At 43.0% G+C, this 20,990-nt stretch overlaps 1 protein-coding gene across 5 annotated transcripts in view; it reads left to right on the plus strand.

The window, feature by feature from the left end:
• Positions 1–2,064: 2,064 nt before the first annotated feature.
• The window catches only part of LOC146868700 (uncharacterized), a 133,655-nt gene continuing 114,729 nt past the window's right edge, over positions 2,065–20,990 (plus strand). For 3 of the 5 annotated variants that reach the window (XM_085613345.1, XM_085613320.1, XM_085613329.1), the window contains exons 1-4: positions 2,066–2,189; positions 4,516–4,625; positions 6,044–6,136; positions 19,067–19,217. In XM_085613345.1, coding sequence (XP_085469471.1) covers positions 6,083–6,136; positions 19,067–19,217 — 205 coding nt within the window. In that variant the 5' untranslated portion in view covers positions 2,066–2,189; positions 4,516–4,625; positions 6,044–6,082. Of the gene's footprint in view, positions 2,190–4,515; positions 4,626–6,043; positions 6,137–19,066; positions 19,218–20,990 lie in introns of all 5 variants that reach the window. The other 2 variants (XM_085613313.1, XM_085613335.1) reach the window with 1 other exon arrangement.

The following is a 20,990-nucleotide window of genomic DNA, read 5'->3' on the forward strand; positions in this document are numbered from 1 at the left end:
AAAGGGTTGACGAATATGTGTTTGGACGTACTCCGCCACTTCCTGAGATGGGAGACAAGAAGAAGAATTACGGTGCATAATGTCGGAAGGTTCAAAGGTAAGAAGTTGGGGATGCGACGGTGCATCAACAAAATGCTCCTTCCGAGCCCTCTTAGAAGGAGGAGGGGAAGCAACGTCATGGTCAGAGGAGGAAGAAGGAGAGGTACCATCATCGTCTGTCTGGCGAACCGGAGAGGACGAAGTCTCCCTAGAAGGCTGACCATAGGAATGCTCAGAAGAGAGGGCCTTGGCCAGCTTCACAAAATCAGACTTATGCGGATTCGCAATTTTGGAAGATTTCGAAGACTTGGAGGACTGTGAAGACTTTGATGACTTAGGCAGCCAACCCTGCTGTACCGCATAATTGGACAAATGACGTTTTAAAGGTGTAATAGCGCGAACCAGCGCTTTATTCACTGACTGTTGAACACCCACGTCAAGAGCCTCAACCAAATCCTGTTCCATAGAGCCAGAGGCTCCCTCATCATAATAATAATATTAATCTTCCTCATAATATTCAGCCATGGTAGTACCAAGCGTTAATAAGCCCACCAGAGGAAGAAATAGTCACAGGAAAATCAATACGCCAAGGCACAATGGGGGGGGGGGGGGTGGCAGAACCCCGTAGGCAAGATCAAACAAACAGGTAAAGTATGACCTGAAATATTTAAGTGTGGAGGGAGGGCTTGCCAATAAAGTATAAGCCACTCTAGGCAACGCATATGCTGTATTATCCAGCCCCACTGTGTCAGAAAAACAGCAGGACGTCAAATAGGGGCAAGAAAACAGGCTTTGGGCAACGAGCAAAAGAAGCGCTGCTCTTGTGCTGATTTTTGATGAAATACGCTGTGTTTGTAAACACACAAAATGGCCGCCGCGCATGCGCGGTAACGGCCGCCTGAATTCAACAAAAGAAAGGACTACGCGCGTAGCCTTTCAGCCCCCTTCTCCCACTCCACTGAACAATTGAAGGCACGGGCGTCCCGCGCCCGAACCGGAGAGGCGGACACACGCTCCCTGCAACACCGAAAACAAAGTGTGAATGAAAAATCCGCACACGCGAACAATGCCCAAAGCGGAACGCGCACACAGCGCTAGGCTCGACAACACTAACGCCGCGCTGCAGCAATACAGTACAAAGATAAAAGCAACAGCAGAATAAATTAAGAAATGCACTTAACTGGCTGCGGAGCAGCAAAGAAAGAGGATGTGGTATTCTCTTAGGGACCTTTTATAGGAGACACTCTATGGTTATTACGTCATACCCAGTGTGTTCATGGGTATTGTAGTCTTATTTTCTTTTATTGTAATATGATTGGCTGCTGAGCAATTTCTTAGTAAAGAAATGAGAAGCATAATCGGAGCCTCCGGTCCTGACATAGAATTTTCAGCCAATGGCAAAAGTATAAGTCCCAGAATGCTCTGTACTGTTGGTTACATTCAAGGACAACGTTGTTGTGCCTTTAAGCATTGCTCCTTTTCCCTAAGTGCCAAAGTTGTTGTTCTCTACTATTCACGGAGTCTGCAGGAGGCATCTGCATACATTTCCTGGGCCCTGACCCCTACTTAATGACAGCGCAAGGGAAGGCGAAGCTTCTTAATACTCCCAAAAGTTCGTAGCGTAGAACAGTCCAAAATCAACTGTGTGTACGTTCCTGGCCATCTTGGAAAAATAGCCCTCTCGGTGCTTTGCGAGCTACATCAAAAACGGATACGCAAGGTCATATATGTGTATATGAAAGGAACAGTAAAAATATATTTTTTCATCAAAGTAAATAAATCCACAAATGAATAATAAGATTATAACACACAGTTGTTGGTAAAAGAAAAGGCTAAAATAAATTAACGCCTCTACCAAAAAATGCCAGCGTTTCTATTTACCTGGGACACCTAAAAAGATTTTGAAGGAGGGGGTTATTTCCCAAGTAGATTTATGTGAAGTTTGTGGCTCCGGCGACCGTGAAGTCATGGCCGCCATAGGGACTCTCCCTCTTGGCGTTGGAGGTTGTGCCTCCTACCGGCCGCTCACAAGTGAGCAGCGTTGTAAGAGGAGAAGATGCGACAGGGTTTTGTTGTCGGCTTGCTGTCTTCCCTTGTCTCGAAAGTATTGGGTCTCTTCTTTAAACGTATATTTTCTCCGTCATCCGCAGGCAAGTCTTCAGCTGTTGAACTCGTGTTTTGTGTCGCCTAAAGCGCATTATAACATTGTTTACAATCCTCGTGTTTGATCGGAATCCATTTTCCCCTGTGCTTAACTTGTAAGGTATTTTCCGGAGGACTCTGGGAACTGGAAATGATTGGCTAGGGTTTAATTGCGTTGTCAGAAGAAATTTAGGCGGGTGCAACCGTGGTTAAGATGACTGGAAATGGAATAAACATAAAAGAACATAAAACTTGTGGGAGGGTGAGGTAGCGCAGCAGGGAAGCAGAAAGAGGGCGTAGTACTGGGGTCGAGTTATGCGGGGATAGAGTTTTTAAGAATGGCCGTGCCAGGCGTAAACACATTGTGTATCCCCCCAAATTAAGGAATGATACTGGTGAAATAGTTCAGGTGGTTAGTGAAGTTGCTAGAAACAAACAGTTGTTTGTAACCTCTGGTCACAAGTTGACTCATACAAGAGTTTGGTTAATGTGCATGTTGCAGAGCAGTCTTTGCAACGTGTAAGCAGGGTCATTGGAATTGAGCGACAGGGAAGTCCAAATTATGCGGCAAGATTGATTTATGCAGCAAGAAAATGTAAATTATGCGGCGTAATGCTGCATATTTTGTGATAGTCGACACCGCGTCAGGGGTAGTAAGCGCTATATAAATGCAATTACAATATAATGCAATACAATAGTATTATTTCATGATTTTGTAATTTTTACACTTGTTAACATGGTCTGGGCATAGGCTGAACCTTTTTGGTACCCGTTTAACACCTAAATATACATAAAAGCAACAGAAAGGTGACCAGTCAAATTTAGCAAAGGGCCTTCTACTGCGTTGCAACATGTGTCCCTGCATTTTTAGTAACTTTTGAATCATTCGAGTTAGAAACCATTTTTTGTTGTTTTTAAAATCTGCAGATGAAGAATTATGTGGCAAATGCAGCAAATCCATAATTATGCGAAAAAAGTAACCGCCAAACAATCTCATAATTCCAGTGGCCCTGCATGTAAGGCACAGATGTAGTCTGTGAAAAATAGCTCGGTTGTTAATGAGTTTGTTTTGGAAATCCTTGTGTAACATACTAATGACTCGTAGGCTGTACATACTTAAAGACAATGCAGTGCTGAGATAGTTTACTGTGTTATATGTGAGCAGCTTATAGCTGCACACAACTTGAACGGCATAAATTTGAACCCTCACGGGCATTAACTCAAATTATGTTGTATGGTGGCTTATCCTAAAAGCGACAAAAATTGATCCATTGGGAAATAATTAACTCTTGGTGTTCTGTATACTATATTTTAAATCTGGTTATCTTGCTGCTATGACAGAGCAAGAGTGGGAAACAAGTGGGAAACAACAGTTGTTGCCATGAAAGAATTCCAGGCTGCTCCGACTGGGCTCTCGGAGAGCCTGTCAGTGAATTTATAGCTTTTTGCTCCTGTCGAGCAGAGAGCACAACTTCGGGAGGGAAAGTATGTGGCGTTACAGCCAGAGCTGCTGACTTTGATACTGCGCAACCAGGTTTGAGTCTCAGCGTCTGCTCAACATCCTGTGATTCTGGGCAAATCAAATAATCTCCCCTTGCCTAAAAAACATGAAGCTGACGTATGTAATGTAACTTGTGCTCATGTAAAGCACTCGCAACAACTTCAGGTTGAGCTTTGGCTACATAAAACTGCCAAAAAAAGCCCAGAAGGTGGTGCGTGGGAGAAGACCAGGTATTGTTTTTTTTAATACATTTGAGACTGGAAGGAAAGTCCATCTTTTGTATGGATCCCCCGTTAGTCCCCTGCCCATGAGCAGCTGAAACCAGGGAAAGATAATTTTGGGGGCCAACTACAGCATAAAATAATATATGGGATAAAGTACCCTCTGCCATACTTTATAAGGATATTGTCCATGACCTTATTGAGGAATGAGTCCGAAGGTCGAGTACCTTTATAATGTCATGGAACTCTGAGGTTACTTGCACGGCAGAGTGTATTTTATTCCTTAGAATAATGGATGGCCACACCATTGCCTTCCTCATAAACTACTTGCATCCTTAGTGTCTTGCTCTTTCATGTTCATTGTAGACAAGAAGAATAAAAGCAAAAACTGTAATGGGAAATTAAGTACACCAAAAACCAGTCATTTTTGCAAAAAGTAATTGGAATCTGTTTAATGTAAGGCAGGTTAAAAAAGTAAGATGGCTCAGATATGAGTAGAAACATTAAGATAGTCTATATATCCTTTAATGATCTATTGCATGGAAAAAATAAACATGTTGCCATAAATATTTCCTTTCTGCTGATCAATCAATCTTTCTTTTATTTTTTTAGAAAAAAATATCAGAAGAAGGAAAAGACAGCTACCTTTTTTCCTGTAATTAAGCTTTGTGACCTGCAGCAGAAATTGTGACATCAGAAATCAACTGCAATAGCCTATTACAGTTGAGTAGCTAAGTTTTTTCTTTATTATAGGCGACTAGAGACGTTACAACTCGCCTGTAAAAAGGAAATTAGAGAGAGTATTTTATATAGGTATTGCAGACTCCATTGTATTATAGGTGTGTAAAAAGTGAATAACAGGTTGCTGTACAGAGAACCGTCCCCCATTCAAACTGCCCTGCAGTTTTCTGCTTCAAAGCACACCAACTCGTACACTGAGTTATTGGGGGCTGACCCAAACCCCGTTTCGGCTGAAGAATAACTGCCAGAAAAGAGTCTTACTGCTTCTTCGTGTTAACAGCATCGTCTAAGGAGGGTGGATTGTGTAGTTTGTTTGTTTTTAATCATATATCCAAAAAAGTGGCACATTCCACAAACGCAGGTAGCACTACAATTGTGAATCTATCGAGAGGTCCTTAGTGACTTTATTAACACCACTCATCTCCACACAAAACAAACAGTGGGTCACTAAAGGGAATTAAATGCAACATTTACACACAGTATTATCTGTATTAACTTAATTGCTTCATGCTAAGAGCTGTTGACTGATTCTATACTGGAAAACATGAAAATTTGCCTCCCTCTGTGTTCAGCCAACTCTCTCTGAAAACCGTGATATGTGTTAAATTTACTGAAATTTCCCGAGACAGATTGTGAATAACTGGGACTGTCCCAGGAAATCCAGGACACCTGGTCACCCTAGATTTGAATGGGTATTTTGTCGGCTTGTAATTTTTAAGCTTAACTTTGTAAGTGATGGGCTCAAAAATCCCAGCATGCATTGCATTGTTGGTTAAAAAGGACTGGTTGAAGATCTAAATTGCGAGGTAAACGGAATGCGTATCCGTAAAGCAACTGCTAACTACTGCAGATAGTTGACTCAGTTGATTATCACAGGAGTTTGTGGAAACGGAGGGTGTGTACAGGGGGATCCTCATTTACTCAAGAAGTGAGGAGTGATGATTGAGGAAAGAGGTGTGTGGAATAAAGAGCGACCAGGCGTGAGAGTTGAGCAGGGAGCTTTGAGGAGCAATAAGTCAGAAGTGCACGGGTGATTGGAAGATGGTGTCCATGGAATGAGGGTGGAAGGGATACAGGAATTGGATAGGGTGGCCCAACCCTCAATGTCATGCAGAACACTATTTTCATTATTTGGCTTTTCACCTGCTAATATCAGGTTTGTTAGACTAATTTGTTCAGTGGAAACAAAACAAGACTGCAACACCCAGAATGCACTAGTTTGCTATACAAAAGCTGAGAACTGGCAATGATGATATGGAGTTAGATGGCCTCCGTAGGTGAGGGACAACGAGTTGAACGAACAAATCAAGAGTTTGGATCATGTTTTATAAATCTGTACATAAAATGCGGGGAAGGATTAAGAAATGACAGTAATGATGTTTTATTTTTGTCTATCCAGAGTGAAAAGTGTCTGAACATAAACGTTCTTCGAATACACATGGACTCTCAAGAAGTACAAATCACTGTCCAGGGCTCTAACACTTTTGCTGGAGTAAGTTACATATACCTACTCTTTTCTCCTATTATAAAAATGGAACCCAAGACATTTCTTGTGTCATATAGCCCTGTCCCATAGGCAGTAATAATAGATTATGGAGCATTTTGCAGGCCACTTTGTTGAAAACGTTGCAGATCATCAATAGCCCACAAACCTTCAATATGCCGAATTATCACAACCACACAAATTTTTAAAATTTTCTTTTTATTATAAGAAAGTGATTTTTGTATGTTTGAATTGACAATTTCGAAATATGTGCCTCTTCCAGGCCACCCTGTGGATTTTAGTAGCAGTGGAAAGCATGAGGTATGCGTAATGCAACTATGAATAACTTGCCTTAGAAAAAAAAAATCTGTAGTATGTTTTAAAAAGAGGGCATATTAAGATAGTTCCATAGGTTTAGAAAGAGGGTTCCCCACATATAAAAATAGTCACAAGTCCAGGAATTAATGGTGAGAATGAAAGTGTGTGGAGAGCTACTTCAGGATGCCTCATACCTGTTGCCTGCTTGCAGTTGCCAGACATTACTATGTCACTTTTAACGCTGCCGTTTGACACTACAATATACTCTTTTCTTATTAGCTGCTCCCACCCTTTCCTAATTGCCTTTTACACCATTATATCTTTCCAACCCATGGCCTACGCGAAAACTCTGCCCTGTAGCAACTCCAAGAAGCAAAAGTTTGCACTCAGTCACTCTACCCAGGTGCACTGATTTCTTTAGTAATCTTCTGTTTTCTGTACCACAACCCCCAAATAACACCCACACTCAATACCTGCCTCTCCATGCACCTATCTCATCCACACCATTATATGCCCTTTCTTTAATAGTCTGCAATTCATGCTTTAGCCTACTTACAGAGCTATCAAAGCTTCTACCTAACGCTTGGAACCCTTCTTCATGTACTAATTCCACACACAATGAAGTCTTCAGATGCTCCTACCACACACACTCCACAATCATGCCTTAACTGGGCTTCTTCAAAACGTCTGCTTCATCAGCTTACACGCTTGTGAAATGTGAGAGTCCCTGGGACCATTAAAGATTTAGTTGGCTACTTGAATGTGTTTTCAAAAGAGATATGGGCCTCTCATTGACACCATGGTAACACAAAAAAAACACTAAGGTTAAAAAACAAAAGTTGGTTGATAGGACTGTTCATAGTTTATTCCTGAGGAAACATACGTTTCAAAACCTTTCTGAATTCATCGGATGGAATTCTTTCTTGAGGTTCAGTGGGGCCAGTTCCTGTGGGTTGAGGCCTTGACTCTAAAGGATCTGCCACCAGTCCTTACTTTATATGACTTGGAAATGCCAAATTTAAGGTTACTGCATGAACATAAGGGCCCATTCTGAGTGTAGCATGAGAATGTCCTAGCTAGAATAGATGGTGCAATGCCACTGAAAATTCTGTACAATAGACTCATGCATTTAAAAAGTATTGTTTTCTGCATTCAAACACAGTTGAAGGACTGATACGGAGGACCACAGGGTTATATTTGAGAGGTCAGAGAGAGCATAGGTGCAGTATACTGTTCCGGATTTAAGCGAAGTCCGGCGATAGCAGTAACTAAGGACCCCAAGTATATTTTGTCGCTATAATGAAGTTAAACAAGACTGGATGAAAGCGTTAGCAACATTGACGATATGAGCAGGTGACCCAAAAATAAAGCTAGGTTGCAGAAGTTAGGAGAATGAGCAGGCGCCCCCCGCGCCTAGGGGAGGGGCATCCTTAGTTGCGCCACAGGACCAAGCATCCCACTGGGAGGCCGGATTGAGGAGGGGGACTGTGACGTTACGGTTTCGGGATGGGTCAAGGATGAAACGAAACCGAATCCTAATAGGTTAGGTATTTAAGGAAGTGCCTCGAGGGGATCGTCCTCTTTGTCTCCCTGGACCTTAGCCGCAGGAGCGCCGGAAAACCACCCACCCACACGGTATTGAAGTAAAGTGGAGCGCTGACAGTTAACAACAAAGGGGCATGCTCAACAAGGGAGGTTGAGCACTGGATAGACCCCAGGACGGGGTAGGATCGAAGTGTGCAGTGGATTGCCGGTGAAAGGGGTCAGCCTGCCGGTGGTCCTCAACTCTACTGCCCTAACATGTCACTTAAGGACTGAGATGAATCTTGGGGAGGCTGCCTGTGTTCAGGTACCTCGGAGGGCCGGTGTGCAATGCGGTGCCCTGGATTTCAAGTAAGGCAACTGTTTGTTGTAGCAGGTTGTGGCCTGCCAGCACAATGTGCGCAGCAGAGGGTTCAGGACTATGAACAACGTAATGCTATGCTCATCTGTGACGACAAGTTCAATTTCATGGTGCCTTGATATGTGTATGCGGGAAAGTTTTGCCATTGTTCAGGTACCTCCGAGAGCCGGTGCGTTATGCGGTGACCTGGTTCAGGTAATGCAACTGTTTGCTGTAGCGTGTTGTGGCCTGCCGGCATAATGTGCGCAGTAGAGTGTTCAAGAGTATGGTCAGCTTAATGCTATGCTGAGATGATATAACTATTTTAATATTTTAGTGCCTTTGACATGTGAATGTCGCTAGAGTGTGAAGCATGTATAACTTTTATGTACCCAAGTAGGATACTTATACTCTCGTAGTGGTTATGTTGAATTATCCTGTTTGATGTGAATAAAATCTACGCCTTGGACGAGATAACCGGATTATGAGAATTCATGGGCATGGCAGGGGTGTGGTTAGAGGTGGATGTTGACAGTGGTGGAGAGGTGAGAGTGTCACGTGCGCACACTAATAGTTTTGTGAGACAATCCGAGTTTGGGAGTCTAAGGACAGACTGTCAGTTTTGTATGACTGAACTATAATAAGTGTCTTAACATACACTTAAGCTTTTTGTGGCTTCACTGTACCTGCTCACATCCGCATACATTAAAAAGTGAGTATTGTACATAGATGAACAGCCTCACCAACGGAGTAGTTGAATATAGTGAGCATTTTAGTTTCCACCTAATATAAAATGGGGCATTTATGAAAGCCTTCTGATAGTCGATCAAACAGTCCGCTCTTTCTGCTATATGCAAAATAAAAGCTGAGTTTATGGCAGTAGTGGTCTTATTTCCAAAAAAGTATCTATTAGCCCCCTTAGCCCTCTGAGGTTCCACAGGCAGATAACTGCTTGTTAACCACAAAAGTGTACTTAATATAACCAAAAGAGAGACGCACTCCTAAAAATTACACACCATCTTCAGCATCTGTGAGCATCTTCAGCCTCCTGAATCCCTTTGCATCAGGACCACTCAATAGAAGTCAATAGCAAGGAGGCACTGACCCCGGAAATGGACTGAAGACTCCTTTTCTTAAGGATGTAACTGTTCTGTTAGACCTTGCTGGTCCCCTTGACTGGCTCCCTGCCAGAGCTGGCCGCCCAAAGTAATTCTAAGTAACCGCTTTCCACTCTGGTAAAGTTTTTCATGAAAAAGTTTTTCGTAGTCAGATTCACTGGATTTTCAAATGCTTGTTCGCGATTAATTGAAAAGCCTTGACTTATTGTTTCTTGTAAAATCTGTATCTCTGGAACCATCCGTTGAGTCTCCTTTGTTTTGGTGTCCATACATTTATAAAAATATACTTTATTTTCAAAAATTGGTTTCTAGTTTCTTGAGTATCGAGTTTCTTATTTTTTCCAATTGTTTTGGTCCTGTTGAAATTCTGTATGCTTGTTCCTTTGTGTAAGCGTGATTGCTCAACGCCACAGCTACCCAGCGTTGAGCGAAGGTTTAACAAACGAAACCCAATTTGTCCAAAAGATGTTGGTAGTGTATCTCATGGTAAGGTCACACAACCCACCATTTAAAACACCCAAATTGCTCAAAACCATCTATCCACAGGCATCATAAAGTTGATGTCCAGCTAAGTAATAAAAATAAGAAAATGTTCCTTAATCACACTACACTACATGCATGATCCAGGGTGCTATGTTATGTGGATTTGTGTAGTGCACTTATCACCTGTGAGGGTTACCAGGCGCTAGAGAAGATGTGTTGGCCGATCGGAGCTCCTAGTTGAATCGTTAAGTCTATGGGGCATATTATCAAGCACGGCGTTAACATTATCGCCAGAAAACTGCCGCTAAAGCGGAGATAATGGGCTTGATAATATGCCGCAGAGAATTCCAATTCTATTATAGAAGCCCATGTTGACACCAGAACATTGGCTTCTATGGGAATTCTCAAGGGCATATTATCAAGCCCATTATCGCCGCTTTAGCGGATTTTCTGCTGCTAAAGCGGCGATAATGTTAACGCCGTGCTTGATAATATGCCCCTTCGTTTTTTGAAGAAATCAAGTAGAGCTGGGTAGGTCATGATGTGAAGGGGAAGGTTGTTTAAGGTTTTGGTGGCGATTGTAGGAAATAGAGCGTCCTCCTGTTTTGCTTCTGTGGATGCGTGGAATCTGTGCGAGGCAGAGTGTGGCTGAGCGCAGCCAGCTGCCTAGTTGGATGATAGAATTTCAGGCGGTGGTGCTCTCTGGCCAGGGGAAACACCTGGGTACCATGCAAGGAAATACCCGTCCCAACAAAACACCTTGGTTGTTTCCAAAATGTCAGAGTGTAAAATAATCCATCGGCATCACTCTGGCTTTTTATTTTGCAGACGTGCCACTAACTGCTTCACGACATTATTGGAAAACTCAGCCCCAATGAGTTTGCTGTCATGGAGGGAATAAAAGGCTGAGTTGACCCTTCTGGGACATGCTTCTTATATTTGCAAGTTATATATAGGCCTATGCATCTTTGGCAAAATCTACCGAGTTATCTTGCTTAAAACGGCCCAACGGTCTGAGTGTAATGTTATATTCTATATGAGCACTGAACCCCTTTTAGAAGTCTCCAAAGTTTTGCTTGTTGCTTGATATCACAACCAAGCACAGAAAAATGTAGTCTGTCTAGTTCAACACCTGTTATAAAGCCTTGTACAGGCTCAACGTTACCCTGCCTGTCACAACTCTGACTACCCGTCGGAACAGAAGGATTTTAATATATTACATTTCTTTGCTTCCTCAACTTTTCTGGAAATATACAGCATTTTCATGCATGACAACAGGAGGTAGCCTACTGTCCTTGCACTAAGGGTTGCTGTTTTGCTTTCTTACAGCATTTGAACTATACTGTCATTTTCTGACAACCTCTTTGTTAGTCCTTTCCAGGATCCTGCTCCCCTCCAGCTTGCTGTTTGTGTGGCACATACAAGTGAGGCCACATGCAAGAAGAAGTCCTTCTGCTGTGACACTAACCGTGGCCTTGTCTAGTGGTAACTGTCTCCACCAAAGCACTAACAAACGCTACACAGTTGGTGATGGGACACTTTTCTGACAGTGGTGGTACACTGTTCTGAGGGTGGTGGAGCACTGTGCTATGTGTGTTGATTCACTATGGCATTGATGGGGGCCCACTACACTATGGGTAATGATGCACTGTTTGACACATCCCTGGTGTGAGGTTCATAGAGTACTCATAAGATTTTTCAAATTATTTTATGTGCTTCTTTTGTTTCCCTCGTAAGGCAGCTAGATGTTGTTGTTCAGCTTTTCTAGCAAAAGGTGAAACAGTCACTTACCTTAATGTTTCCCAAACTGTTTGCCGTGGGTTTTTAAAATGTTTAAAACATATGGAAACGTTTTCTGTTGCTTTCTCTCCAAGAAAGATTGGGTAGATTTGGGTAGGGGTGATGCCCTTGGCACAGGGCATCAATTTATAATTGAATAACTATAATGCACCACCTGAATGTACCATAGCTAGAGGCAAACACATGCAGAGCACAGTGAAGAAATTATGCAATATATAAATAGTAATTAAACACACTGATTAAGTTGTGAGGTATGGCGTTCTTCTCTTACGTGTATGTAAAATTTACCTTTCTCCTGAACTTTTGTCCTGAAATTTGACCCTTTGTCCTATCCAGAATTTGCCTCCTTGCCCGATGGTCAGCCTGATTTCATCCAAACAACATTTATCATTAGACTCCAGAGCACAATCAGTTAATCAATCAATCAATCAATCAATCAATCAATTCTTTATTCATTCAGATTAGGCCCCGTCCTTTTCGGATCGGGGGGTGTGTTTTTTTGCAAGAAGTCTCAAGGAGGAGATAACAGCAAAACACGCCCCCGAATCCGAAAACGACGCTGCCTTTCTCCGAGGCATTTCTGCTCTGCCTCGGAGAAAGGCGGTGGTGTCCAGCATCAGGTTCGTGCAGCTCGCAGCTTCCTCCTTGTTATTTTCTTGTAATCCCTGTTGTTGGGAACATTTCCTTGAACGTGCAATTTAAAGTTTCAAGGAACAGTGTTTGTTTGCGGCTGGGCTGCGGGGAAACAATCTTTTTTCCCGTCCTGCCACCCGAACTGCAGATTGCATAACACTGTGAGTGTTTCTTCTGAGAAGCGTCGTGTAGGCAGTAGGCACAGCTGTAAATCGTGAGGAAGCCGAAGTAACACATTTTAAGATCAGTATGTTCAACTTGAATAATTAATATGTACTGGGTATAAAGGGGAAAAGTAACTAGAGGAACAGAATTGTTACTGCGTTCCTAGATGCAAGAAGTTTATGAGCGGATGACAGCGTGATGAACCAATTAAAAAAAAAACGCGAAGCTTTCTTCGAACTAGTATTCGTATAAACCTTGCCGCTAGGAACTTACTTTATATGACGCTGCTACTGAGAAAATTCAAACTAAGGTGGCTTGGAAGAGTCCATCAGATGTTCTTTCATACTGTGCTATTCTTACCGTACCTTGCCCGCTGGCGGTGCTGTGGGGGGATCATATGGGGTGGGGGGCGGGTATTTAGCAAAGTTCGTTTGTGACGCCTTGCGAGGGGGCGGGGCCGCGAGCTTCCATCAAGGGTCGGACACCAGTTGCCTCACAACAGTAGGCTGAGTGACACAGCCTCCTAGCCCCTTCTGTTGCAGCGAAACAGTGGATGAATATTCATTTTCGCAATCATTAGGGTACCCTCCTTCATTGTTGAGAGAACTGAGGTAATTACATCAGTCATTGCGCGCATATTCCTTGTCATGATTTTATTTCTGGGGGGAGAAGCATGCCTGCCACTTTATAAACTAACCTCACCGTGTGAGGAGGGGCGGTGCCTTGGAGGAGGCGGTTCCTGGTGCCAAGTGCTTTCTAAGAGGCAGTCTGCCCCGCACCAAGCCCCCACTCCCACGCAAAACAAGCATTTACAATGCAACGGTCTCGGCATTGTTAAAGTTAGAGCTATTGGAATTGCTCATGACATTATTTTTGTTTATGTTTTTAAAACATGTAAAGAAACGGCATTGTTATTTACAATGTCAATAGCTTAATCTGTGTGTGGGTGCAAATGCAATAGGTCTCGCATTGGAGAGTGATTAAGCTATTGACATTGTAAATAACAATGCCGTTTCTTTAAATGTTTTAAAAACAAAAACATAAACAAAAATAATGTCATGAGCAATGCCAATAGCTCTAACTTTACCAATGCCGAGACCATTGCATTGTAAATGCTTGTTAGTTATCCAGAGGAACAAGATTACTTGGTGGTTTTCCTCTGGCTGCTGGAATTTAGTTATATTAATGGTATTAAAGATTCTAGTGGCTTTTCCTGCTTTTATTCCATCCGCAGCTTCCTACCACATGCGTACATCACACCCTTGTCCACTCCAGCCATTCTGGCCAACCTGAAGGAGTAGTTTTCTGTCTTAGATTCAGTTACCTGCATGCTGTGTACACGTATAGCCAGATACAAAGCACAGGCAGAAAGCACATGCTATTCGGCTCAGTCGTGTTCTCCTAGAGACTCACCTTGAACTGCCACTGGTACCTGCAGCTTCCGATCTTTCCAGCCTTTCATTTGTTCTGGTAACACCAGAAGTTCCAGGTACAACACTAGTGTGCAGGGATCTAATGCCAAGTACAAGCTATAGGGGTCTTTACTTCTAGGACTTTCTGCAGGTGGCTAAAATACTTTCTAGGTTGGAAGGGTTATGTACCTGAGGCTCATTGTTGGGAACTTGCAGATTCGGTGCATGGTTCTGTGCCGGTTTAACATTTCAGTCAGCAGCATCAAACACGTCAGGTCACAGGTACCAGGCCTTGCTGGGTGGAGCAATGGGGCTTTAGTAAGGTTCCCAGGTGACCTTGGAGGGAAGCTTGCACTACCATGGTTAACAGATGTTCACACAAGGCTGCACTGCTCCCAGTTTCTTGCACCATGAGGAAGATATACACAAGAAGCCAAGCAACGGAACGTATGAAAATGTAATTGTTACCAGAGATAACAAGGTTGTAAGCACAAAACCCTTTTCGGGTAATCCCAAAAGAGAATTACCTTTGTGTCGACTGCAGACAGTCCTTCCCTCTCCGATGCAATACATCTGCATAATCCTTTACAGACAGAAAGAAGCGTAGATAAGTTGCAAGAGTAGGATCAATTCAGGAGAAGGTGGCTGAAGGGTTATAAACTAATGTTGTCTTTAATATCACCCGGAAAGTGAGATCCCGTTGAATAACAGCCTCATGGGGATCTCAGAAGGACACGCTTGTCCTGTGATGCTTTTGTGTCTTGGTTACCCTTCCCCTGTGTCTATTACCTCCTTCCCTGTACTTCAGGTGAGGAGCTGTGTTGAACAGACTACAGGATTCTGGCACAACCGTGGTGAAAATCCGAATACCTTAGACAGGACACGGTGATTGAAACCCAAACTCCCATGATGTAAGTCTGTCCTGGAGGGTCGGATCCAGGCCAGATTCTAAGATAGCTACATTTATCTAAATGGGGATATGTTAGAACTATGGCCTGGATCTGGCCCTCCAGGACAGACTTTGGAGAACCCTGATGTAAGTGAAGGCCTTTCCAGCTTTTCTCTCTTTAGTGCCCTGCACTCTGCCTCCCTCCATCCCCAGATACTTGGATTCCCGTCTGCTCTCCATGTTGCTTTTCACTCTCTGGTTTTAAGCTTCTAATACATATAGCCAAACAGCTTGCCAAGCAGAGTTACACTAGGAGGCCTGAGAACCCTTTGCTTCTTCCAGCGGGTGCGCGTAGAACTAGACGTGTCTGCCCAGCAACAGGAGCCTGGGCAAAGAATGATCTCTGCGTGCGGGACAGGTGGGGTTGGCGGGGAAGGCAGATTGGCAATGCACGCCAGGCTATTAGGAGCTTTACTGAGGTTGCAGCCCCTGTGATTGGTACCTCAGGGCCACCATGGGACTTCATCTTTGACCTCTGAAGTAGCTCTCTGCTCTTGCATTTAAGAAGTCGCAGAGCACTGTGTTGCTGTGACTCTCATGTCCTGTGCGGTGTGCCCTGATTTTGGCTTACCATAGCTGCTTCAACTCACACAAAAGAAAACATCAGTTGCCTAGGACCTCCTGGACCAGACCGGAGAAGCAAATGACATAGTTCTGTTGTGAGGACCTGCATGATTCCTTTCTGAGCGTCCGCTCCATCTCAGATCATGGATGATAGAACCTTAGATCCCAAGGGGTCCTTTTACCTCTTGTACATCTGTCCCAGAGGAACTATATAGCAACCCCCCTTTGACCTGTACCGCCTGGGCGCTACAGACTCTGACTTATGTTCCTCTGTAATATTTAGGTCGAAACCTACCAGAAAGATCAGCTGTTGGTTGCAAAGACATATTGGGAACATGCTGAAAACTTCCCCAGGAATGCATTCTGCACATTGCTTACTGTTAGCTTTGCGTTTTTAACTCACATTTGCTTGCTCCCTATTTGCTGGATTTATTTGTTTTAGGCTGTCCAGCATGTCTTTGTCCTTCCATGGAGCATAGCCTGTTTACCCCCTCTCCTGGCTCCTTGCATGCTTGCTTTCTTTATCATGAGGCACTCTAGGAGAGTACATGTGTTTTCGTTTGTCTCCTTTGAAAGCTAGTTCAGAAAGCAGTAAACATGCTGTATTCTTGGAAAAGGTTTCCTGCCAACTATCTTTTTACTTCACTGATTCTACTTATCTTTGCTACTGCCAGTTCATCAATCTCACATGCCAGTGAAGAACAGTGTTCTGTCTACGAGCTTTGTTGATTCTGGTCAGTGCTCTTTATTTATTGCATTATTTAAACAATATCTCTTCCTCAATTTCATGCTGAAGCATCCCCAAGATAATCATGCCGGAGTTTAAAAGTGAATGCACAATAACCAGGCCTTTAAAATGTGTTTTTGTATCTTAACATATTTGCTGTGCATTCAAAGGCAGAGGCCAAATCTTAGGCTCTCTCTTCAGATGGAGGTTGGTGTTTACTTTTCGTTCTCTGACTGCAAAGTGAGAGGATTTATGTGACAATCGTGCTGGGTACTGGAGGTTTGAAAAGCTGTAGCATGTTATTTGTCTTTGGCATGCATCAAAAGTTTAATGCCAGTAAATGTACTATAACAATATTTCAGAATATTTCCAAATTAGGAATGCACAAACGAAGCACATTTTTTTTGTAATTCTGAATTGTGGTCGAAACAAATAATATTATCAAAACAAATCAATATAGTAGGCATTGCCACTTAGGACACTTCGGGGCAGATTTATAAAGGGCTTGCGTTTCCCTTGCATCACACAAGCTGACGCAAGCGCACGCAAGCCCTTTAGTGGGATGTGCTAAGTCACTGAAAGTCATCCTGCATGGCTCTGTGTGGTTTAGAATATCCAAAGCTTGTGTTACCAGCCGGGAGGTGTTCTCTGAGTGGATTATGGGCGTTCTCACGCATCCACCCAATTGATTTTGCCACATTCCCAAATTTACAAAGAGTTGTAAACCTGGAAATGCACCAAAATGCTTTGCCTCTCAGACTCATGCATATCAAGGAGGAATATATTTTATGCCGCACTCATACAAAGAGGAATATGCCTTTAAAGACTGTTTTTGTGAAGGAATGCACCCCTTCCTTCACAGAAACAATTCTGTTCATAACACAGGCACCCTTGCACCATGGTGCAAAGGTGTCTTCACCAGCGCTAGGCAGCACACAGTGTGCCCGTGCAAGGAGGGAGCAGAAGCGAGCCATATCTAAGTGGAGATGGTGCATTTCTGCTCTCTTGCTTTCACGCAACACTGGGTTTTGGCTTTCTTAGTGTATTGAGGAAAAGCAATCAAACACTTGGCTGTGACTTAAAAGTCAGATGCAGCTTGAAAGAAAACCAAACACTCAAAGGTCAACATCTAATCAAAGCTATTGTTTAGGACAGGGTTCTCCAAATGCCGTCCGGATCCATGTCAGATTTTTAGCATATCCCCATTTAGATAAATGTAATTATCTAAAAAAATCTGGCATGGATCCGGCACTCCAGGACCGACTTTGGAGAACCAAATACGACGATTTACTTGAATTGATTTAGAAATTCTAAACTTTGACGAAACAAATATTAATTATTATGAAAATTTAGATAAACAAATATTGATTAACAAGAAATATGAGTTTGTGGTTTTTCATAAGGATTCCGAGTCTTAAATGTGTTTTAGCTGGTTCTAAATCACCATCAACCAATCCAACTAATTGGTCCGTCGACCAAGTGGGTGGAGTGCCTTGATGTTTAGGATTAGGGATCTATAGGCGACGGATGTTAATGTATATTTTGTAAAATAACTTTTCTCTCCCTATAGGTTATAAGGTGTCCCCCCACATGTCCAGCGCTTGAAGTACTTATCTCTCCTGTGTGTGTAGACTCGTAAATGGTGACGTGTGTGAGTTGGTGTTATGGGCCCCACCAATGAATGCGTGTATGAACGAGTGTGTGTGACGACGGGTCTGTGATGCAGGGAGGTTATCGGTATATGTTGTTCCCCATTTCCCATTCTTGCGCCGGATCACACCGCTGCTTAACAGAGCAGTAAATATGATGATCAAAGCAAACAAAAAAACCCTAGCACCGTCTGGGTCGAGGAGTAGACTGAAAATGCTATTATAGCACTATCACCTCTAGGCACTAAAGATGCTGTGATATCGAGCTGCATTAACCATAGGTAAATGCTGATTGTAAGTAAAATTCTCTCTGCAGTGCTCAGATTTACTGATATAGTCTCTAACTTGCAATAGTTCACGCACGGAAAAGAGGGGTTCTGCCACGCCTGTGCAGGCCACTTGTCACACAGAGGTCACCATGTTTATTAGCATTTATGACTTCAAAGGTGAATTGCCACAACAGCAGTCTCAGAGAGTTCCCAGCCAAATCTAAGGTAAACCGCACAACAACCAGGTCCAAGGCTGTCAATACTGATGTTTGCAAAGAGTCAAAATCCCACAAACAAAATCAGCACTGAATTGAGTCACTGGGTGTACACCCTTTATGGTTACTGAGACAGCAATTTTAGGTCACAGGTCAGGACAAAGTGATTTCCAATGTTCAAACAGCATTGGCAAAGCCAATTGTTCTCTCGCACTAGCATAATAGAGAGTGGGTTGGTGTGGAGTGTCCTAGAGTGGAGTGGAGTGGTGTAGAGTGGCGTAGAGTGGAGTAGAACTGCATTCATTTGGAGATTGGATCATTCTGATATGCTACTTCCCATCTACATTTCCTGATCTCCTCGTTTATGACTTACTTACTAGGTCAAAAGTCACATCTTCTTTGCTGCATCTTAGATTGATAGTTAAGACAATCTCTAGACTGCCAACAGGTTGGCAAATAAGCAAGAAAATGCCCTGCCTGCTTCAAGAGTCTAAATACTGTCCCTTTCTCTTAGCTACTTCCCGTTTACACTAATAACCAAACCATGGCAGTAAGGCCACCCCATCCATTTGATCTTACTGACTGGGTCCCACCTGCCCTCTATGGCACGCAGGGGAACCTGCAGGTAGCACCATTTAAAAAAAATAAAAATGTTTGTACACTTTGTAACCATGATGGCACCACCTGTGTACCCAATAGTGCTACATACAAGCAAAAAAATACATAAAGTAAAAAGAAATTTCTTTCTTTGTGAGGTCTTTCAGGAATCTGGCATCCTATCCAAAACCAGCAGGAGCAGTAGAGTGAGAAAGAAGCGAGATGAGTCACCTGAAGCAATCCTTGTGCCCAGAAGGAGAGAACCAAGCACTGTAAGACGAGCAACGACAAAACGTAAAGTGCCTGCAGGTGTGTTTGTGGAACTCTTTACCTGTTGTCCAGATAGAAAATGGCCTAACAGCCTAAGGGCCCGATTTAGATTTTGGCAGACTTCACTGCCAAGCCCTCAGTCTGCCTGCCTTACTTACAGACAGGGGAATCTTAAGTTTTCCGCTTATTAATGGAAATTTTCTCTTACAGCCTGACGGAGTTGGGGACATTACTTCGCCTTCCCTTTTTAGATGGACGGTGTTGTCTTTTTTGCCCTGTCTGCCACAGCCGGGAAAATCCTGGAGGTGGAGAACAGGAAAAAGGATGACACCCAGACAATGGGAGAAAACTTCTAGGGTGTAGAGGTCATTTGTTTTTTTGTTTTTATGTAATAAACTCCCACTTTGAGTTTGTTTCCGAAAAAGAAAAACATATTGTACATTGAAATAGTGGTTCCTTTTGATGTACAGAGATGACTGCAGGGCCGGCAGTCATCTGAAAATTTGACTGACGGTTGACCGCCATGTGGGTGGAGGTACTGTCCTCCACCACCCTATCCAAACGGAGTACTACCCATCAAATTCTAAATCAAGTCCTTTGAAGACAGATTACTTAATTACTTCTGGTGTGGTTTACAAGAAGTACTCTAGAGCAGTGGTTCTTAACCTTTTGACTTCTGTGGACCCCCAATAAATTGTTACTGGAACCTGGGCACCCCCATTCAATCATTTTTGGAATCAGGGGAGTACCACTGAGTGACTACTGGAAGCCAGGGACCCCGGCCTAAGAATTTTCAATATTTGGATCTGCAAAACACACAACAAATACAGAAACAGGCATTCATCACACAGATACACAAATGATGAAACATTTTATTAAATTCTGAAACAAATATTAAGAAAATACAAATTTTAATAGGAAGTTTGTAGCTTTTTCAAATTAAATTGAGGCAACACTCATTGTCCATACCATATTTTGTTTGCTGCACTTGCAATGCTCCCACGAATCAATATGAGAATACTAATTTAATTTTTTTGCCTCCAATTTCAAATTCCTTCACATTTCAGAATGTGTTAAAATTTTCAGTTGTACATTTTGCTTCTTTGTTTATACACTTTATTAGTTTAATATTATTTAATTTTCTAAGCATCTGTGGACCCCTGCATAGGGTTCCCGGACCACATGCTAGGAACCACTGCTCTAGGGAATCACTTACACTTGACTCCATTGTATGTAAAATCCTTCCTGACTGGGCAATAAACATGCCACTTCCTCTCTCCTTCAGAAGCTTCACTCGTGTGCCCTTTCTCTAAGCACGTCTGCATTGTGCAGTTAAAACACACACTATATTCCTTTGGAGACCTTTTGAAAATTATTCATTTGTTTCCTAAATTATTTATTTTCAGATAATCGTCTATAATTTTCAAATCAGCCATGAACCGTACATGGCATTTAAGAGCAAAATGTATTCATATTAAAACATTGGTATAATCAACACTTCATTGAAGGTAAAGGAGAAATAGCAGATCAGTACTGCCTGGTAAGCACCTCCAGCTCCTATAGTACATTGTTTATCTTTACATTTCTACCTGTTTAATTTAGAACTCCTACCATTGATGGGTGGAATGTTCATCAGGCAGTGGCGTAGCTAGACCTTTTGCTGCCCATGGCAGTCCCTGCGGCAGCCGCCCTGCGACGGCTGCAGGTAAAAGCGGGGGCAGGGGTTTAGAGGCCGCCCCCAAAACTTGTGCCGCCCGGGGCAGACCGCCTCCCTCAACCCTGCTTGCTAGGGAACTGTCTACAGGCTATACC

This window comes from Triturus cristatus, chromosome 1_2, assembly GCF_964204655.1.
Source record: "Triturus cristatus chromosome 1_2, aTriCri1.1, whole genome shotgun sequence".
In the NCBI taxonomy this organism is placed as follows: domain Eukaryota; kingdom Metazoa; phylum Chordata; class Amphibia; order Caudata; family Salamandridae; genus Triturus; species Triturus cristatus.